At 40.5% G+C, this 18,237-nt stretch overlaps 2 protein-coding genes across 2 annotated transcripts in view; one reads left to right on the top strand and one right to left on the bottom strand.

The window, feature by feature from the left end:
• The window catches only part of MAP3K15 (mitogen-activated protein kinase kinase kinase 15), a 115,173-nt gene extending 109,756 nt beyond the window's left edge, over window positions 1-5,417 (top strand). The window contains exons 25-29 of the mRNA XM_081278355.1: window positions 4-220; window positions 2,832-2,944; window positions 3,922-4,022; window positions 4,101-4,177; window positions 4,670-5,417. Coding sequence (XP_081134481.1) covers window positions 4-220; window positions 2,832-2,944; window positions 3,922-4,022; window positions 4,101-4,177; window positions 4,670-4,751 — 590 coding nt within the window. The 3' untranslated portion in view covers window positions 4,752-5,417. The remainder of the gene's footprint in view (window positions 1-3; window positions 221-2,831; window positions 2,945-3,921; window positions 4,023-4,100; window positions 4,178-4,669) is intronic.
• On the bottom strand, window positions 3,789-17,798 carry PDHA1 (pyruvate dehydrogenase E1 subunit alpha 1). The gene is made up of 11 exons (XM_081278356.1): window positions 17,636-17,798; window positions 13,576-13,635; window positions 12,851-13,024; window positions 11,822-11,948; window positions 11,067-11,158; window positions 10,088-10,180; window positions 9,275-9,430; window positions 8,965-9,036; window positions 7,337-7,404; window positions 6,186-6,294; window positions 3,789-5,731 (listed from the first exon to the last, which is right to left on the bottom strand). The coding sequence occupies exons 1-11, from the start codon at window positions 17,690-17,692 to the stop codon at window positions 5,567-5,569; spliced, it is 1,173 nt and encodes a 390-aa protein (XP_081134482.1). The 5' UTR covers window positions 17,693-17,798; the 3' UTR covers window positions 3,789-5,566.
• Window positions 17,799-18,237: the final 439 nt, after the last annotated feature.

Raw genomic sequence — 18,237 nt, 5'->3', positions numbered from 1 at the left:
CAGAGCTCCGAGCTCACTTTGAGCCTACGTCTGAGACCGAAGGGGTAGATAAGGACACAGATGAAGTGGAAGACGACTATCCCTTAGCAGACCTGCCCGGAAGCGAAGCACATGTGGCATCGGGAGGGAGAAGACCTGGTGCAGCTGTTGCCGAGGAGGCCCAGCCCCACCAGCAGCACCTGAGCCTCCAGCTGAGCAAGCTCAGGCAGGAGAGCAACAGGTGATGACCTTCCAGGCCCTCAGTCTGGAATGAGTTGAGTTGTTTGGGGCCTCACCCAGGAGGTCTCAGGTCTTTACCATCAATGAACTGGGCAAGGTTTTATGTGCAGTTTCAGCTGAGGAACTAGAATGCCTTCCTTCAATATTAGGAATCAGATAAGTATAGGGCCTTGTCACAGGCCATGAGGAACTTTGCCATACTAAAGACAGCAGTACCTTAACGCTTTTCTGTATCTTTACCAAGATGGGACTCCTGGCATGGCACATGGCCTGGCATGCTCAGTAGACATCTGTAGTAGCAGAGTTTGGGGGTGTTTGCACTTCGTTATGGATGATGGACTCTGATCCCAAGGAAGTCTGCCCTCTCGTGTCTTCCTGGTAATTTGTCACGTTCCTCAGGCAGGTATCAATGAACTGCCTTCCCAACCGGGGTACCCTGGCATCATCATAATGTTCTCCAATGCCCAGCTCTATTTTGTTTACTTCCTGGTATCCAACAGGTGTTTCATAAGCATTTGTTAAATGAACAAAATGATTCCTCTTTATTTTGAAGATTCACATCAATCAAAATCAAAATGCAAAAATCAATGAGCTTTTAAAACAATTAGAATCTACAGCTATGGCAAACTGTTATTGGGAGAGAAGGTGCTGGATGTATATACTTTGGATGAAAAATTGTGCAAACCCCCAGGATATTTCAGATTTAATTTCTAGACATTTCTTTTAACAGACCTGAAATCTTAAGTAAATGGTAGTGGTGGCAAAATTTTAAGATGACAAACATGAAATTGGTAGTAAAACAGTGTTCTTCAAAACTTTTTTTCCCAATTCAGTTATATGTGGGATCAAAGGTCATTCCTCTCCACTGTTCAGTCATGCCATTATTTTCTATTCTTAGTAGACTTAGGAATTGGTTAAACATCATTCAGCACATTAATGTGAATGGCTAACTAACAAAGCAGCTCTTGGGCAGCCTGCCCATTCTGTGGCAAATGCCTTGACCATGCAGCAATTGGGCAGAGCTGTAGCAGGATGGTCTGTGATGTGACTGGGGATAACTAGTCTGTCCCAATGACAGGCCTGAAAACACTTTGCACTGAAGAGGCCCAGGCACGGGCTAAAATTGTCTCCTTCACTCTGGTAGGAAGAAGACTGCTTGACAAAGATGTAGGCAAGGCCAGGGGTAGGGGGTTGGAATTCCTCACTAGAAAAATTTCCTCCTTGCTGGGGCAGGAGTGTTTGCCTCTCCCCATGCCATTTTGTCACTGAATCATCCAGGGGTACCTGTGTTCTCATCTGTTTACACATTGTTGCAGTGACTTCTCAGAGTTAGACATCAATGATTAACTTTTACTAATCCAAATAAAGCTTAGTTCTATATCGCTAGTTCACCAGCATGGGTAATATACATAAAGAACATGCAGTTAAAACAAAACTAATCTCATGTTTTAGGTACATAAGCAAACAAAAGAAGGTAAACATGGCTCCAGTCTACCAGTCCTGCTTCCCTTCTCCCAGGCATATGATCCAAGATGGCATGGAAAGGACCCAGAAGTTGGAGGCTCAGATGTGCCAAACTCTTTCTTGTCCCAGGGAGACCGTCCTGATGGGAAAAGCCCAGTTTCTGTGACTCTGGGTGAATTATTTAGTGACTCAGTGCCTCAATACTTCAGCTCTGAGTGGTATTAAGGCCTAAATGACCTAATCCACTAAGTGTTATGCAGTCCTGGATTCTGCAGAGATATTCAGTGTTAGTTCTGCCCTGTGGAACTCTGGCTCTCCTCAGCCAGCAGCTGTTCCCTTGCTTCAGCTCCCTCCAAAGAAGGAGGATAACCTATTTTCAGCTACTGTATCTTAGGGAGACAAGCTTAAGGAATCAGGTAATCCTTCTGGCTTAGTTGTACTGATCGACATCAGATTAACTTCTAGTTCATGATATACTTTGAGACAAAACTGTCTAAGTCTGGTTCAGGCTGCTATTACAAAATACCATCAACTGGTGGTTTACAAACAACAAATTTACTTCTCCCAGTTCTGGAGGCTGAAGTCCAAGATCAAGGACTAGCAACTTCATAGACGACTGGCTACTCACTGTATTATATTGCATGGTGGAAGGGGCGAGGGAATCTCTGGGATCTTCTTCCAAAAGGGCCCACCCTTCTAAAATACCTTGGTGGCTAGGGTTTCAATAATATAAAATGTACCCACGCTCCAAGTGCTGGTCTTTCAATGAGAAAAGGTAGATTCCCCTGCATAAGCTGAAACCTGGTTAACAGAACTCTGAAGATGGGGTTGGGGATGTGGCTCAAGCGGTAGCGCGCTCGCCTGGCATGCGTGTGACCCGGGTTCGATCCTCAGCACCACATACCAACAAAGATGTTGTGTCTGCCGAGAACTAAAAAATAAAATATTAAAAATCCTTTCTCTCTCTCTCTCTCTCCTCTCACTCTCTTTAAAAAAAAAAAAAAAAAAAGAACTCTGAAGAAACAAATCTGCTTCCCCCTGAGCTGACTGAAAAAAAAAATTTCAAGGCATAATCCCAACAATCTCTTAAACAAATGTTTGAGTTGAATTGGATAGTACTGGGCTAATGATGCTTTTCTTTAAACCAGACTCTTGGAACACCTAGTCCAAAAAGAGAGAGAGTACCAGAATCTTCTGCGGCAAACGCTAGAACAGAAAACTCAAGAATTATATCACCTTCAATTACAATTCAATTATAATGGTGAGTCATTGTTCCTGTAACTCTAACTAAGGTGTGTCAGACAGAAAGACAAACTAAAAATCTGCTGAGCTGGGCACGGTGGCGCACGCCTGTAATCCCAGAGGCTCAGGGGGCTAAGACAGGAGGATCACAAGTTCAAAGCAGCCTCAGCAACTCAATTCAGTGAGACTCTGTCTCTAAATATACAAAATAGGACTGAGGATGTGGCTTAGTGGCCTAGTGTCCCTGAGTTCAATCCCCGATTACCCACTTCCCCCTCAAAAAAAAAACCTGCCTAATATTTTAGCCAGCCTTGAAAAAAATTTGAGATTACCTTCTATTAAACCAGGACTCGAGTAGATTCTGGAATACTATTCAATAATAAAAAGGGAACTGCTGATACTTGCAGTATGCTAAGTGAAAGAACCGATTCCATTCACACAGTTCTCTGGAAAAGACAAGAGCTTCAGGGGCAAAAAACAAATCAGAATGGATAGGAGAGGGGACGGATTATGCGAGAACACATGAGAACTTTGTGGAGTAATGGAAATACCTGTATCTCAATTGTGGTAGTAGTTACATGACCGAGTTTGTCAAAAGTAAACCTAAAAAGGGTGGTTTACTGCCCAAATTATGTCAGTGTATCTGACTTTCTCCTTTTGTTGGCTATAGCTACCTCTTGGGGTGTGGAGCCTATGTAAAAATCTCAACACTACTACCTATTTCACCTGATTTTCAGTGTAGTTAGGGCTGTGCACCTGAAGAAAGGTCATTTTTTAAACAGGGAAAACAAACTTAAAGTGCTGAGGTAAGGGTAATTCTCTCTGGAAAGTCAGTTTAAGAACTAGGAATTGTATAAAACATATTAGAGCAGATCAATGACACAGGTTTAATACATCTTTTCATACCACATTTTGTATCATGGATAGTTACTTTTTAAGAGTTTTATGGTTACATTACAATTAATATACAATGAAACAAATTTTTAATTGTTACAGGTATGACAAAGAACCTAACACCCCCTCCTAGGCAGGGAACAGATAAAGAGCTTATAGACTGGCTACAACTGCAAGGAACAGATGCAAATACAATTGAAAAGGTAAATTTATAACCAAAAACTATTCCTATGATATTGTTAAAAGCTGCTTATTTCTTATGTATTTGATCTTTGTTTCAGATTGTTGAAGAAAACTATACACTTTCTGATATTCTTAACAATATCACTAAGGAAGACTTACGATGCCTTAGACTACGGTAAGAGCTTCAAAACGGCTTATTAGAACCTTTTATAATAAGTAGGCAATAGTACTGGTAACTTCCCCTCCTTGAAATTCATTCCCTTTCCAGTGTCTTTAAAAACATACTACCTCTTCTCCCTCCAAAATCTTGGCAGGTTTGGGCTGGGCATGAGGTACCAGTGCACTAGACCCAACCCCTCCCGTGGTCTTATTCCCATGTCATTTAAAATAGCCACCTCTACACCAATCCATCAGCGCTCCTATGCACACTTCTAATACCAAGTCCTAGCAATGCTGGCACTCAAGGATTATATTCACACAGGAAGAGAATAGTTTTTGGTTTTGTTCATTATCTAAATTAAAATGGGACTGCATTTTTAAGAGTAGATGGCCAATCTTAAAACAAAAACTAGAATTATCTTTTGCCATAAATAGGCCTATCCTAGATTAGTTTTGGGATTGTCAGTTGGAACTTTGCCTTTCTTATGGTAACTCCTTTGTTCCACAGTGGTGGTGTCCTCTGTCGGCTGTGGCACGCAGTCTCCCAGTACAGAAGGCAGGCTCAGGAGTCCTCAGCGACAGAGGACTAGGCTTAATCACACTCAGCTAAGCCGGGAGGACACAGTGAGCACATACCCTCCTGCTTGTGGTTAACGCTTCTTCTGTACATGTATACACAAATTCTGCTCAGTTTACACAAGAAAAAGATGTGTTCAATTAATTCAAGAATCTGGTGAAGTTTGTCATTTTTTGTGTCATTTTTTTAAACCTATTATTTATGAATGTTTTAAAGATTATATAGAACTGTACGTAATGTGAATAGTGAGCTTTAGTTTTGATATCCTAGAGTATTAGGAGAATCTCAGAAAAAGAGACTCAGCATTCTGTTATTTTAAATACAATGGTAGTTTAAAATGAGACAGGTGTTGTAGGGTAAGCATTATTAACTAGTATAGAACCTAAATGTGATAGGACTGTAACCACTGATGTGTAAATGGAGAAAACTAGTTGTGTGGCCTTTCACCTGTTGCCTGGTTATAATAATAAAAAAATATGAAGAAATGATGGCTTTAGCTGTGCAATGCCAAAATTGCGTCTTCTCAGGGCATAGCCAAAACAGGTGGCAGGGTTGGAACAGGTACACAAGGAAGTGTTCTTCCTTCTAGTGACCAAACAACTATTTGGGAGAAGATTAAACTCTATTAGACTTGTAGATCTGAAATAGGTAATACAATAATATAATAATCACAAAACACTCAAGCACTCAACATCTTCTAACACAACAATATACAAAACTGCATGCACTTACTCTCCCTTCAATTTAATTTACATGCTATTTATTAAAGTTGACAACGCTGTTCCTTATTAGTTGCTGCAAACAGCCCATCATTACACACGTCTCCCATTAACTGACTGACTTAAACTTGATCCACTGGTTGGCACCACGCACTTCAAAGGGTGGATCACTGCTGTAGATGTGGTAGCCTAGTTCCTCCAAAGGTGGTTCTGGATCAGCTGTGGCAAACTGGGCAGCGTCCTCAATTTCTTTCCTTACTTCAACATCAATTTCCTAAACATTGGATTACAGTGCAAGAAATTTTTAAATTAACAGCAGCTTGGGTAGCACCTAGAGTTCTACTTAAAACCCACTGCTCATGAAACTCTTCTAGTTTTAGAAGTACCAACAGTTGCTAATTTGAAAATTTTTAAATTATTTATCTCCACAGGAAGATAACAATCCAGGGACTGTACAAACTGTGCTACCGGGGGAAAGTTGTAAAAAAAGGCTTTTTGCCAATATGATCTATGATAATGCATACTTTCACTACTTAGTTTGCTGCCCACCCCACCTAATCTTAATAAAGAACAGCTCTATGAGATTTCAGAATTATTCCCGTCATATCACTTTCCCAGGCTTGAACAAATCAAGACTCTATGGTTACCCAGAGGTGGCAACTTTTTGTGGGAGGGAGGAAAGAGAGCCACCTTTAAAGCCAGACTTAAACCACTAAGAGTAAATGTACCTTTAATTCTTCAACACTGGCAAGATTGCTGTTCACCATTCTATCCTTAAGAAGCATTATAGGGTCACTCTTACTTCTTACTTCCTGAATTTCTTCTCGTGTGCGGTAACTGTATGAGGAAAGAAACAGTGATAGGTGTAAGAACAGTTCCAGTGGGGCAGATAGCTAGGTGAAATCTGAGTACATTCCTGAGAGGAAGGGACACATCAACACTAATGTTACTGTGAGAAGAGCAGAGTTATACTTCCAAAACACAAGAAAGCAGCCTGTAAGAGCTGCTTCTATCTTCTATAGCAAACAGTATGCTGAAACTCATAGGGCTTCTCTGGCATTCTCACAATGGGGGCCAAGTTCTGGTTTGCTTCTTTGATCTAAAAGAGTACAAAAGAAGTGTCACCTGTCCCACTCCTTTAGGCTATTATATTTTACATGGGTTGGGGTATCAATGCCAATCACTTTGCCTTTCTCCCTTACAACCCCAAACAAAGCATGGCCAGCAATTACTTAGACACCAGGTTTTCTGCTTCTTGATTCTATGATATAGGAAAAAGATATAACACTAAAAGCAAGTGTTCTACCTTTAAAAAAAAAAATCAAAGTATATTTTCACACTTAATTTGTACAATAGACTTTGACTAAATTGACTTTTAATTGTGTTGAGTCTGTGACTGCAGAATTATATGAGATATCTACTAAGTGAAAAAGGAAAACTCACACCTTCCTAATGTAACCTAGCTCTTTTGATATTTCAACCTATTGAACACCTCCCTCCCAGCCAGAATATTTCCAAATCCTGATTCTCTTCAGGTACAGTATGCCATGAGTGAATTTGGGATAATGCCTACATAAGCTAAATGCCTCCAAATACATTACTCTCCCATCAGACCTGTTTTAGCTAACAATTTCCCTCTACAATTTAGTTATATGCTTAAAAAAAAAAAAAAAGAAAAAGAAAAAAAAAACTTACTGCTCTTGCTAACATCCAGGGACTTTCTGAATGCTTTCTATATTGGAACCAATTTATTAGTAGTACTGCTTTCAGACTAAGACTCAAATAACTACTTGATGTCAACAAAAGTAATTTCATGTGAGCAGCACTAATACAAGCCCATCCTCTTTGAAAACCACACCCAGATCTCCCATGACTATACCTGACTCCAGGGTCACTCATACTGTGTCCATGATAACGGTAAGTCTGCAGCTCCATCAGGATGGGACCCTAAAATGGAACCCATAAATTGTTAGGTAAGATAAGGGGACCAGGACCAGTAATGCCACAATTCACAGCCTCAAATAGAGACCCTTGCAGCATACAATATATTCTCATCCAATCTTCTATAAATCAGCTGTCAAGGATTTCTTATTATTTATGGCACATTTCATCCTTCTCATGTTTAATAGGAACTGAAAGCCAGGTACAGCGTGGACTGTATAAGCTTGAGGCCAGCCTCAGTAACTTGGTCTCTGGGGGTATAGCTTAGGGGTACAGAACTTAAAGCAGTCTGCCAACAATTTGTTTTTAATCACTGAACATGTCATAGAGCCCATGGACATTAAGTAGATTTCCACTTGCACCTAAACAACTTTGCTCATTTTATGATGCAGTGTTTCTTACAGGGACCTGCCACCAATCCAGCTTCACCTAGACTTTGCTGGTTTAACAGAAAGCTGGCAGGCAACAATTACCTTTGATATCTAAAGCATGCAACTCTGCTAGGAGTCTGGCTAGCCCAGCTGTGCATCACACCAAGCAGCTTGCGCATGCTACACTAGCCTACTTTGGCAAGACTATGAACACTGATAAGTGAGGGTGGATTCATTTTGGCATTTATTCATTTAGTCTTTTAGTAATGTCATCTTGTAGTCATTTGGAATCACAGTGCATTGGGCCAGGGGTGATAAAGGGGATTTCTAGGCCCTCCCATAGTTCCAAGGTCAGGCTTTGGTCAGGTTAAATCAAAATATTCTATGAACTGACCATGTTTTCACCCAGGGTTGGACTCCACATGGTCTTCTCAGGAATTGGAAGAGATGGGGAAACACACCTGAGGATCTGGCTCCTAGTCTTACAGTCTTCATGTGGACTGCTCAGCCCACTGCAGTCAATCTATCACCTTAGTCCTGCTCACCTTAGTCCTCCTCTAGCTCATCACTTCATCTCCCTCCTAGTTTACTTTCCCTCCATTCTGACTTTTTCATCATTACTATCCACATATGATTTACACTACTGCCCAAATATACACATGGCACGCCACTAAAAGGTAACCATAGGGCTGTGCTTTCTCAGCTGTGGAACACTGATTTAAGGAGAGCAACTAAGGTACTTAAACCTCTTTTTAGGCCAATTTCATTGTTTTCTTTCTCACAGCCATACACTGAAAGATACATTACGCACTATTTGCATAGAAGAAACTTAATAAGCAAAATCCTATGCTGGGCATTGTGGCAATCCCTGATCTGGTCACTCAAGGGGCTTATAATTAATGGGTGGGTGGGTGAGCAATTAACCAAAACAAAAATAGATCATCATGATGGAAGACAGAGGTGAAATACTGAGGAAACACTAGAAGACTGACCTCAAATGGGGGAAAAGTGGAATGTTTCCCAGGATGTGAGCTACCAAGACCATGCTATTCACAGGACTCCATTCACCTGCCTGGACTCTGCTTCTACTTCATACACTTCAATTACCAACTAGTCCTAGAGAGCTACCAGAGGTACATGGGAAGTCTTAACTTTAGAAATTTTTAGCTAAGACAAAGTTATTGGGGAGTCTTACCTTCCCAGATCTACAATAGGCAGCCGCAAACCTTGTTGCCTCTCGGACACACAGGATATCCATTCCATCCACCTGTTAATAGCAACAGAACATAAATCTAACTGTCCAAACCCATTTTACCTATTTCTTTCTTTAAAGAGTGCTGGGGATAGAACCCAGGGCTTCACACATGCTGGGCAAGCACTCTAGCCCCCCATTTTACTTTTATATGACCTGCTCATATCTAAGAAAGTTTAAGATCACCAAGAGTATACATGAGGGTATCTAGCTGAGAGGATGTGGCCCTGGCTCTACAAACAGATGTCCTTACCCTCAGCCCAGGAATAAAATCGCCTCTTTTGTAGTAATCAGTGCTGGCTGCTGCTCTCTCAACAGATGTTCCCATTCCATAGCGGTTATTCTCACAGATGAAAATACAAGGTAATTTCCACAATGCTGCCATATTGTAAGCTTCAAATATCTGACCCTGTAAGTAATTATAAAAAGTTGAAATGGTTTCATTTTGCTCATTTCTCTAGGCTTCATCATCATCCCAATAGTTGTTGCTCTGCCTGGCATAGAGTGCTTTCATAAAGACTGAAAAGCCTCATCATCTAAAACCAAGTTTCTGGTGGTGAGGGAAAGGAGTGTGTGTGTGTGTGTGTGTGTGTGTGTGAGAGAGAGAGAGAGAGAGAGAGAGAGAGAGTGTGTGTGTTGGGATGGTGGGGAAAAGCAGCAGGCATCATACTCTTGCAACTAAGGGGAGAAAATACCATTACTTGTTTCTCTGGGGCCTCACTACTAGTACAGAATACACTGGAAAGATCAACATGTAAAAACTACCTAGTTTTATGCTTTGTTAATCTATACAACCCACTGGATAACCAGAGTGAAACAGCATCTATAATACCAGCCCGTCACCACAGAACATTTGAGAAGCACTACTAATGTACAGCACAGAAGAGCTCCTTCACAAGAATGTGCCCCTGTAAGGTTTGGGGTAAAATGTGCCCAGAGCTAATTTGACATATGAAATACTATTTTAACCAATAAGCCATATACTATTTCTTTACAAATTCAACTTTAAACATTCAACATTTTGGAACCGAAACTAATTGTTGTTACAAAGTTAATAGACACATACCTGGTTAGCAGCACCATCGCCATATAAAGTCAAACAGACCTCATCTTTTCCATTGTACTTGCAGGCCAGAGCAATCCCAGCTCCCAGGGGCACCTAATAACATTAAGGATGACCAAGAAAGGAACCACAGAAATCCATGAGAGGAGTAATGCTCTAAATTTTAACTCATGGACAGAATTTGAGACAGAAATAACACTATTGCTACACACTATTCCTACCCCAACCCTGTCTCTGTTCACCCACCCTGATATATAGCATATTCTATTTTGGCCAGTAGGCAATGACTTATCTGTATCTAAAGATTCAACTACTGGGCTGGGGTCGTAGCTCAGTGGTAGAGCATTCGCCCAGCATGTGCGAGGCCCTGGGTTCGATCCTCAGCACCACATAAAAATAAATCAATAAAAGTACTGTATTCAACTACAACTAAAAAATAAATTTTAAAAAAGATTCAACTACTAACCGTAAAGAATTAAAAAATGAAACATAGGTTTAAAATATATGTAACAGAATCTTACTCTATTAGGTATATTGCATGCTATTAATTTTTCATCATTCAATAACTGATGAGGGCAAGGACTCCCTACTGATAGAGGCTGGCTTTGGATCATTAGTAGGCCCCTAAAATCCTGACTGCCCACCTCTTTTAGTGTTAGGAGCCAGGACAAGACAGAGGCAGGTGAAGCTGATGTGATGAAGTAATTAATGTGCTGAAATATAGAGGAAAGTGAAGGGATAGTTATGCTAGAGGCTCTTTGCCTACTTGTTAAACATAAAAATGAATAAATTTTAAATCACTATCCAAATCTACTTATTAACTGTTCAAATGGCAACTTAAGAAGCAATAGGGATTTAAAAGCAAACCAAGCCCCCATAGTACTAAAATCCTTCAGAGAGAAGTTCTCTGAGGTGTCAAAAGTTCCTGAAGACATGGCCAGGACCATATCTACAAAAGCACACAATCCTCATCTTTGACTACCTGAGCTCCGACAATGCCATTGCCCCCATAGAAGTTCTTGGCATACATGTGCATAGATCCTCCTTTCCCTTTAGCACAGCCTCCTCTTCGTCCTAGAAAGGGCAGAACACACACTCATGAAAAAACAAAGTCATAAAACCACACCCAAGTCTTTACTCTGAGGCCAGTTCAATCCCCAAAAGCCTCTGTCCCTCCATGTAAACATGTTCCTCCTTGTCTCCCTGCCCTTTGATAAGGAAGTTCAGACTAATTCCATGTCTTTGACCATTCATTCCAATCACACCTGTTCTCTAATCATTTAGTTGCCCTCAGATGTTCAGTATAGTAGTCAGGACTTCTTTTTTGGCCAGTCAAAATGTGTCTCCTGACTTTTCTACACTGGTAAACAGTTCAAGAGTCAAGGGGACAAAGAAAACAGGAATATTAAAGATTGCTAGAATCTATACCGTATACCAGGGAGTGCTTCAACCCAACTTACTTTACACATGACTGCTTTACTTCTACTGGCAGGCTTGACGATGATAACTGCACTCCGATTTATAAAATTTTCATTTAAGGGACTAGATGACTTTACAAATGGCTAGTTTACTCCCAAGGACAACAAATGTACCAAAACATCAAACCAGAGGATTTTGGGGGGTTTTAATTTTAAATTCAAAAAGGTTTTAGCACTAACTTACAAAGGTTAGCACCTTAATGGTGAAATATCTGAAAATTTAATTCATTCTCTTCCTTTCTATAAATCCATAGCAAACCTGTTAGCTCTGCAAGAATTTCTCGGACAGAAAGGCCTCGAGTAAAGGTGAAACCATGAGCCCGGTAGGCTGTGATGAGGTGGTCCGTGGGATTTATGCCAGCCTCCAGGCCCACACAGCAGGCTTCCTGCATTAAAGGAAGAAGAAACCAACATGATACTTCATACTCATTTCTGGATAAAAAGATTTCTATTAGACCAAATATTATGAAACATTATGTTATGTGGGCTAAAACTCATTAGTAACTACAGAAAGTGATTTTTTTTTTCCATCAAAAACAGTGGAGGGTAAGGCCCTAATCAGAAGCCATAAACAATCCACAGATATGCCTGTACAATGAAAGATCCTAAGTCAGATGTGAATGTTAAAATACTGAGGGGATGTAACATGAAAACTGAGACTTGTTTTCTCTCAGAGAAATAAAACACTATGAAGCCTTAGCCCCTTATTTCCATTTGGCACCAACTAGCTGAAACCATAGCATGGTATCCTTCTGGACAGGCATACTGCCCCATTCAACCCTGGTCTGTCACCATTCCCCATGTTTTGTATATCCAATCATTTTCATTCATTGATCCCATCTAACTGGCCCCTATAGACATTTGAGTTTGTAACCTTTGGCCTAAACCCACAAAACAACAAACCAACAAAATAACCTTTTCTCCTAGGAGTATACACAGTACAGGTGATTGCAATGTCAGAAAGTTTTGTTTTATTTTAAACAATACCTTTATTTTATTTATTTTTTGTATGTGGTACTGAGGATAGAACCCAGTACCTCACACATGCTAGACAAGTGATCTACCACTGAGTTATAGCCCCTGTCAGAATGTTTTAATGCATACAGGAAATTGGCAATGTTTTATGTGAATGAATGCTTAACCTAAGCTTCACAGCAGGTTCTGGTATTCTACTTTTAATTTTAAATACCAACTTCAAATCCTTCTGAAAGAAAAAAAAAGAGTGAAAAATCAAAAAATAGGAACCTTACCTAAATAAACATGGTTTTATTAGAAACCTACCACTTACCTGACCATCACACAAGTGACAGAAACCACGAATGATTTTCTGTTTATAAAGCTGATCAGCCTTTAACTCCATTCGGCGCACAGTCTGCATCATCCTATAGTATTTGAGCCCATCCTCCCTGGTGAGCACTGTCGTGACAGGAGGGCCCTCTTCCAGCCGGTGAAGGTCACATTTCTGAAATGGAGCAAGGCAGTCATCCCCTAGTTACTATATCACAAACACTGCTGACTCATTCTAAGATCCAACTTGGCTGCAAATAATACTGAACTCAAAAACCAGCAAAGGAGCATATCATCAATGCTTTATATTATTTCTGACTCTTTAAATCTATAAGCCACACGAGGCAAAGGGATGGGGCTTTGGAGGAAGGAAATTTTTCTAAGATTTTTTTTTTTTTTTTATGAAAAACTCCTAGACGTCAACTGAGTTATACATTGAAAAATCAATTCTCAAAGAATCATCTAAGAACCTTCTTATTTGAATGTTTTACTGAGTCACATCCTAAAGTTTGAAATAAGTTTTATTATTTAAGCCTCCCTTCCCTGAAACATCAACAAACTGCTAAGAATAAATTCTTATTTTTGCCCAACTTCCCTGAGCCTTTGATTCTGGAACATTTGGGAGAAAATGTCAAAAAAACATAAGTATCAAAATGTTCTGAAGGTATAAAACTATATCAGAGTATATCTGTGGAAAAACTTATCACAAAGTAAAATACCTCTTACCTTAATTTCAAATGTAGCATCATTTGCAAAATTACGGGATGCCACTAGCACTCTGCTTGCCTAGAAGACAAAAATACACAAATCAGTACTTTTTTTAGTGTCAGTTATTTTAGAAAGTCATTATTATCATTGATCAATTATCAGGATGTAGTCTGAAATATAAGGGGACCCAACATGTTCATGGGCTTCTCTTCCATTCTATTCACTATGCTGGAATCCTCATCTTCCAAAATAAATCCATGCTTTGGCCAATCAAACATGATCATACCCCTCTCTGAAGACAAAGTGAAAGATGGCAAAAACCAAACCCATACATTTGATCACTTTGTTTTTTTTTTTTTTTTTAATATTACAGTGGGAATATAATGAAATTAATGGCCAAAATGAAGAGACTGTGGGCTTTATACTATTTTAAGTCATAACCTCATATCCTCATCTGGAGGTTAACTGTTAAAATTATACTTCAAATAAAACTATTAGCACTATTCAAAGTATGAAATGAGTACATTAGTGAGAAATAGATGGAACCAAAGATATATTTAGGCACTGACTTAAAAACAATAGACTTGAGCCAGCAGTTTTATAATTTGAACAGCCTAAATCTTGGGTGGGCTCCTCCTGAGGCCCAAGAAGGGAGAAATGTTCTCTAAAACAGTGTTTCTTTCTTGATGTTTGGGTAGCTGTCACCGCTTGGGGGTAATGATTTCTTCCTACTTTTACAAGGGAACAGAGCTGTTCACAGCAAAAGTATTCTATGTGGTAGCTAACATTCAGGTTAGATTTCAAAGATACTGTACTATATTAAACAGCCACTTTCTACCACATTTTCACACACTTACATGTAAACCAGCATACATTCTTTTTATGGAGATCTTAAGCACATTCATCAGATCCCATAAAACACACACCTGACATGTAATACAGCATTTGTTTTTTACAGTCTAACTCTAGCACTGGACTTCTTTTGGTAAGAAGAGTTAAGAATGATGTGCTATGTGTACCTCCAAATGAACAAGCCAAGAGGCAGAAAGCTATTATCCATTCATCTTTTTACTTGTCAATATATAGTAGTTCCTCCTTATCTGCAGGGGTTACACATTCCAAGACCCAGAATAGATGCCTAAAACCACAGGTAGTACTGAACCCTACATAGAGCACTGTAACAGTGAGACAGTAGATTTTATAAGCAAGAGGGCTCCTAAGTGACTAACAAAGGGATGATTCACATCCTGAACTGCATGAGATTTCATCATACTACTCATAAGGGCACATAGATTAAAACTTCTGAACTGCTTATTTTTGGAACTTTCTGTTTAATATTTTTTCAGGCTACAGTTGACCACAGATAACTAAAATCAATAAAAGCAAAAACACAGACAAGGAGGGACTACTGTACCACTATCTGATAAAGCAACAAACAAACAGGCCAATGACACATACAAAAAACTCTAAATACTAGAAATAAATGCTTCAGTTAAACAGAGGTAGAGTCCATTAATATATCTCAAAATGAAGAAAATTTAGGAATTAGTGAAAAAGTAAAGCTGAGGGGTGAGGTAGCAAAAAAAAAGTTGATGTTTGACAGTCATGAAATAGATATGGATTTTGGGTCATTAAATTATTTTTCAGAGCCAAAACTATCTATTGTATTGAAAAATAAATCTCCAGATAAAACTACAGGAACTACAGTTTTGGGAACAATTTAAAAAGTAGAGATCAAACCAGGTGGCAATGGTAACAAAAAGCAAATTCTTTCTCAATCATAAAGTCAAAACAATGAAAAATGATAAACTGTGCTACATAAAATAAAGAACAGAAAGGGCAAAAACTGTAATTGCCAGAAAGCTAATTTATCCCCCTTTTTCAATATTAAGAATCTCAAAAATAAGCAGGACCACTGATACAATGGGTGAAAGGGGCAAACATATGGCTAAAAGCCATATGTTTGCCCCTAAGTTTAGGAGAAAAAACCTGCAAATAAGAGAAACAATAAATTTTACTTTCAGAATACTAAACCTCCATCAAGCATATAACAGCAAAGAGTTAAGGATATTTCTGAGCTTCTACTACTAGTATTGCCCTCTATCAACAGATATCCCCAAAGAGGATGACACTTCTTAAAAGCAGAAACTCTTGTAGAAAGGTATGAAATTTAGCATTTATTAGTTTGAAGTTCCAATTCAACTTCTTAAAACCTTTTAAGAAGGTTATCATGGGGTTATCGTGAGGGTATGGAAGTAGGAAGGATAGTAGAATGAATCTGACATTATTACTCTATATACATATATGATTACTTGACCGGTGTGATTCTACATCATGTACAACCAGAAGTTATACTCCATTTATGTATGATGTGTCAAAATGCATTCTACTGTCATGTATAACTAATTAGAACAATAAAAATATCAATAAACACTGAATATATCACACATAACATTAACAGGAAGGTGGGCTTCCAGTTACAATTCAAATGCTAATACAGTATCCGATTAACTCATTTTGTCCCATCAGCCCAATTGTGGAACACTTATAAAAATACAGTATGCAATATATAGCTACATGATAAGATCATATTAAAATATAACAATTATGTTAACAATATGTATAAGCTCTAGATTGATATTTAACCTATTGTAATGCACCTGTGTCAATTTTGTTGAAATAATCTCAGACCTGAAAACCTGGGACTTAATGGGTTAATCAAATCGTGTTTTGTCATTTCTCAATGGGATTCCTAGAGCAGCCCACTTCCTACATTTTGACAATCTTTGCCCATAAGGCCCAGAGCAGCATTTAGTCCTGGGGAAATTACTAGAACCAGAATTACAAGTCAAAGCTTGGGACAGTTACATCAACAAACACTATCTTACTTTGCCTAAGGATCAAAACGCTAGAAGCTTAGGTATGACGAACATGTAAAAGCTGGGGCCATAAATAGTCTTAACTTTAACAACTACCCTCTTAAGATCACTTCTGTTAGCTACTTTTACTCTAAGCCTCTGTGTGTTTAAGGGTAAAGGCAGTTTCCTCTCTGGGCTCTCCCTGACCGCTCTCAAGTAACTGCCAAGAAAAGCTCCAACTTAGAGAAGGAGGAAAATTTGTTTTTGGAGAGTCTGACCCTGTTTGAACCCTCATCAGAGCCGAGTGCATGTGTCTAACAAATGTATACCAAATTGGGCACTCCATAAAATAACAACTGTATTCAACACATATGGCACTTACTATGTGCCAGACACTATTCGGAAAGGTTTAGGCAAGGTTCATTCCTTGAATCCTCCCGATGACCCCACGAGGAAAGTACTCTTTTGTTGTCGTTCTTTTTAGTTATTCATGACAGTAAAATCCACTTTGATATAATTATACAAGCATGGAATATATCATATTCTAATTAGGATGCTAGTCTTGTGGATGTACCCGCTGGTGAGATTCACTATGGGGAAAAGACTCTTATTATCTCTTTTTTAAATAAAGAAACCAGCCGCCAGGACGTCGGGGGAGAAAAAAAAAGTTTTTTGTGCTTCCCTAAGGTCACAAGAGTTAGTAAACGGTGAAAATGACATTCGAACCGAACAACTCCAGTCTCCGCATTCCAAGCTCTTTACTATTACGCACTACACAGCCTATCGATCAAGAGCAATGAAATTACTAAAACTTCAAATGAGTGGAGTCAACTGGCGACCAGAAGTCCTAGGCTCCCCATTTCCATGTCCTGTAAACAGGGGCTGGCAATCCTCCAGCACTCCTCCTGCTCAGCCGGCGGAGCCGGGCCGACAGGGGAGCGGGAGAGGAGGCGCAGCCAAACTGCACGAGAATGAGAATCTCGTAGGGGTACCCCTTCTCCCTACCCCGCGCCGCAGGCGGGGCACCTGCTCTACGCCTCTCATCCCGGGGCCCGGAGCAGAAGGTACCTCAAGGAGTCAAAACAAAGGTCCTCGGTTCCCCTCGTGTCCCCCTTCCGGCGCCGGGCCCCAAACGGCGAACAGCCGGGCGCTTGGAGGTCCAGTTCACCCTCCTCCAACACCGTCTCGGCCCCACCTAGGCCTCGCTCAGGCCGCCTTACCGGCTTCTGGGCAGCGCCAGCCAACACGCGGGAGACTGCCGCAAGCATCTTCCTCATGGAGCAGGAGCAGCGACAGCGGCGGCGGCGACTCCAACGACTTAGGATGAACCGGTCGTCTCCAAGTCTCCTTCAAGCGCCCCGAGACGACGCCACGCCTTAAACGCAACACGACGTGACGGAGTCCGAACGACGTCAGGCGCCGCGCCGGTCTGCGAACCAACCAGAACGGCTCTCAGACGTTCTGCCCCGCCCACCCAGAAGGCTCGAGGCCGCTCGTTAAATATCAGCACCAGAACGGGCGGGGCTGTGGGCTCCTCCGGTCGCCTCGCGGCGGACGGTTGAGGCGGCGGGGACCCGAAGGCGCCTGCGTGGGAAAGTGCCCGCTCCCCGGAGGCGGGACCTTCTCCTTGCTATCTTCACTACCTTCTGAGGGGTGGTAGTTGTGCAGGCTAGTGCTACGGTACTCTTAGTCCTGCCAGTGATGCAACTTTGCAGCCTTGACTCAGTACACAAGATGATGAAAGTTAGCCACATGGGGCCAAATGACAGAACATCTGGTTTCTATAAATGGTTATGCCACTGACTTGCTTTTAAAGATCATG

The sequence above is a fragment of the Spermophilus citellus genome, assembly GCF_964194105.1.
Source record: "Spermophilus citellus genome assembly, chromosome: X".
In the NCBI taxonomy this organism is placed as follows: Eukaryota; Metazoa; Chordata; class Mammalia; order Rodentia; family Sciuridae; genus Spermophilus; species Spermophilus citellus.
The sequence above is the reverse complement of the archived record's forward strand: the minus strand, read 5'-3'. Positions and strand labels throughout refer to the sequence as shown.